We start from the raw sequence: 2,039 nt of genomic DNA on the forward strand, positions 1-2,039 counted from the left end.
CCCACTGGGGGTCCCACGTCCAGTGGGCCCTCCAGTGGGACCCCCAGTGGGACCCCTCCCCCCCAACACAGCTGTTAAAACATAAACTCACCCTTGGACGGAAGTTTACAATCCTGTTGAGCTTGACAATCAGACAGGGCTTGCCCTGACTGAAGCCGAAGTCTCGGTCTTCCAGGCCTGAGCAGGGTCCCAGCAGCTCTCTGGAGAACTTGCAGGCCTTCTTGGTGCCCGTCGAACTGTCCAGGTCCCCTCGGTTCCTGTAGGTATCTGGCTCCGCTGCGGGGACAAGGGGCAGACCGTAAGGCCGAGCTGCGCCTCGACAACAACCTTTGCATTGAAACCTTACTTCCACAGTCGTCGAACTTCATGCTGTCCTTCTGCTTCTCCTCGTCGTACTTGGACATGAACTCCCTCATGGCTTTGGTGTAAGGCAGGTAGGACTCCAGCTCCTTAGGGTGGAAGTTCACTTCACCTTTGTCTGATCGAGGCGTGTGGCTCAGGCCTGCGGACACAGCTCAGGTGAGTCACATGACCTCTGAAGGGTTCTTCAACCAACAGTCTGGATTAGGATCTGAGCTACCTGCAGCCATCTTTGTAGCTTTGATCCAAAAACTCAACGACAACAACAACAACAACAACAAACAAACAACTGAGCCTGAGCAGTTTCCTCCATTTGATTTTACACTGAAGTAAAAAAACGTGACAGAGGTTTCAAGAAGAGTTTGTGCCAACAGCTTGACCTCTTCACTAAACAGGGGGGAGTGTTGTTGCAGTTCTTGGGTTAGAGACTTTCATTTGATCACACCGTGCTTTAGCTGTTGCAGCTCCTAAATTATGGAAGGACCTTCCCTTGGACATGAGCCAGGCCTCTTCTCCGTCTCTTTTCAACGCCATCTCGTCTGCTGGGACGTGACTTTTAAGTTTTTTTATTGACCGTGTCATTACGTGCACAGCACTCTGGGCGCGTTATGAGCTCCATACATAAGTACAGCTGCTATGGTCCATTCCTAAACTGCTGAACCAGTCGAGGCTCTGTCACTTTCACACATGACATTACAAGCCATCCTTTCTGTACACGTTGCACCTGCAACATGCCAACGCTCGTAGCTTGTCAAAACGTTAAGCAGGCCAGGTAATCCATCATAATCCATCATAATCCATCAGCTGCTGCTTCAACAAGCAGAGTTCAGGAGAGCGTCCCCATCGGCTGCACCCTCAAATGAAAACTAACGTTTTGTCTGCGATGTTCTTAAAACATATTTAACCTGAAACGTTCAGACAAGTTTCAGGGAGAACTTCTTGCTCTGTTAGCTAAAGCAGCAGAAACCCTCAGATTATAATCTACACATACAGCAGCATTATTTCTCTGGAGCAGCTTTGACCTTTGGTTCAGCTCAAAGGTCACAAGACCTTGGCTGACCTTCATGTGACCTTCTTCCTCTTCCATGATGTGTGAACACAAAGAACCTCCGGTTCTGTCAGAACCTTCTTGAAGCAGAACATTCTGCGGAGCGTGGGGTCGATGAGTCAGCAGCGTCAGATTAAATTACACAAAGTCAGGAGTTTATCTGCCGAGCCGCTCGTGGGCCGGACGTTCGGTTTCTGCACAGTTCTTACCAGGAGGGGCCACTCGGTCCTGCCAGGTGGGCTTGAAGTCGTCCAGGGTGAGCAGCAGGGCCTGGATGGTTCCCACAAAGATCCCCCCCAGGCAGCCGTAGAAGACCACGTAGAACAAGGTGATCTTGACTGAAGCAGAAAAACAGCAGAGAGACCAGATCAGACTGGACCAGACCCCCAACACTCAGCAATACTGGACCAGATCCGAGACTGAGTCCTGGACCAGACCCCTGGCACCCAGGAGTCCTGGACCAGATCCGAGACCTGGACCAGACCCCTGAGACCCAGGAGTCCTGGACCAGATCTAAGACAGAGATCTGGACCAGACCCTTGAGACCCAGGAGTCCTGGACCAGATCTGAGACAGAGATCTGGACCAGACCCCTGAGACCCAGGAGTCCTGGACCAGATCTGAGACCGAGA

At 51.6% G+C, this 2,039-nt stretch overlaps 1 protein-coding gene across 1 annotated transcript in view; it reads right to left on the bottom strand.

Annotated features, from left to right (window-relative positions):
• The window catches only part of atp1b1b (ATPase Na+/K+ transporting subunit beta 1b), a 5,187-nt gene that overhangs the window by 2,082 nt on the left and 1,066 nt on the right, over positions 1 to 2,039 (bottom strand). The window contains exons 2-4 of the mRNA XM_037696841.1: positions 1,618 to 1,746; positions 347 to 502; positions 92 to 276 (exon numbers count right to left, since the gene is read on the bottom strand). Of these exons, the coding sequence (XP_037552769.1) occupies positions 92 to 276; positions 347 to 502; positions 1,618 to 1,746 (470 nt within the window). The remainder of the gene's footprint in view (positions 1 to 91; positions 277 to 346; positions 503 to 1,617; positions 1,747 to 2,039) is intronic.

The sequence above is a fragment of the Nematolebias whitei genome, chromosome 24, assembly GCF_014905685.2.
Source record: "Nematolebias whitei isolate Nwh7 chromosome 24, NemWhi1, whole genome shotgun sequence".
Lineage (NCBI taxonomy): Eukaryota > Metazoa > Chordata > Actinopteri > Cyprinodontiformes > Rivulidae > Nematolebias > Nematolebias whitei.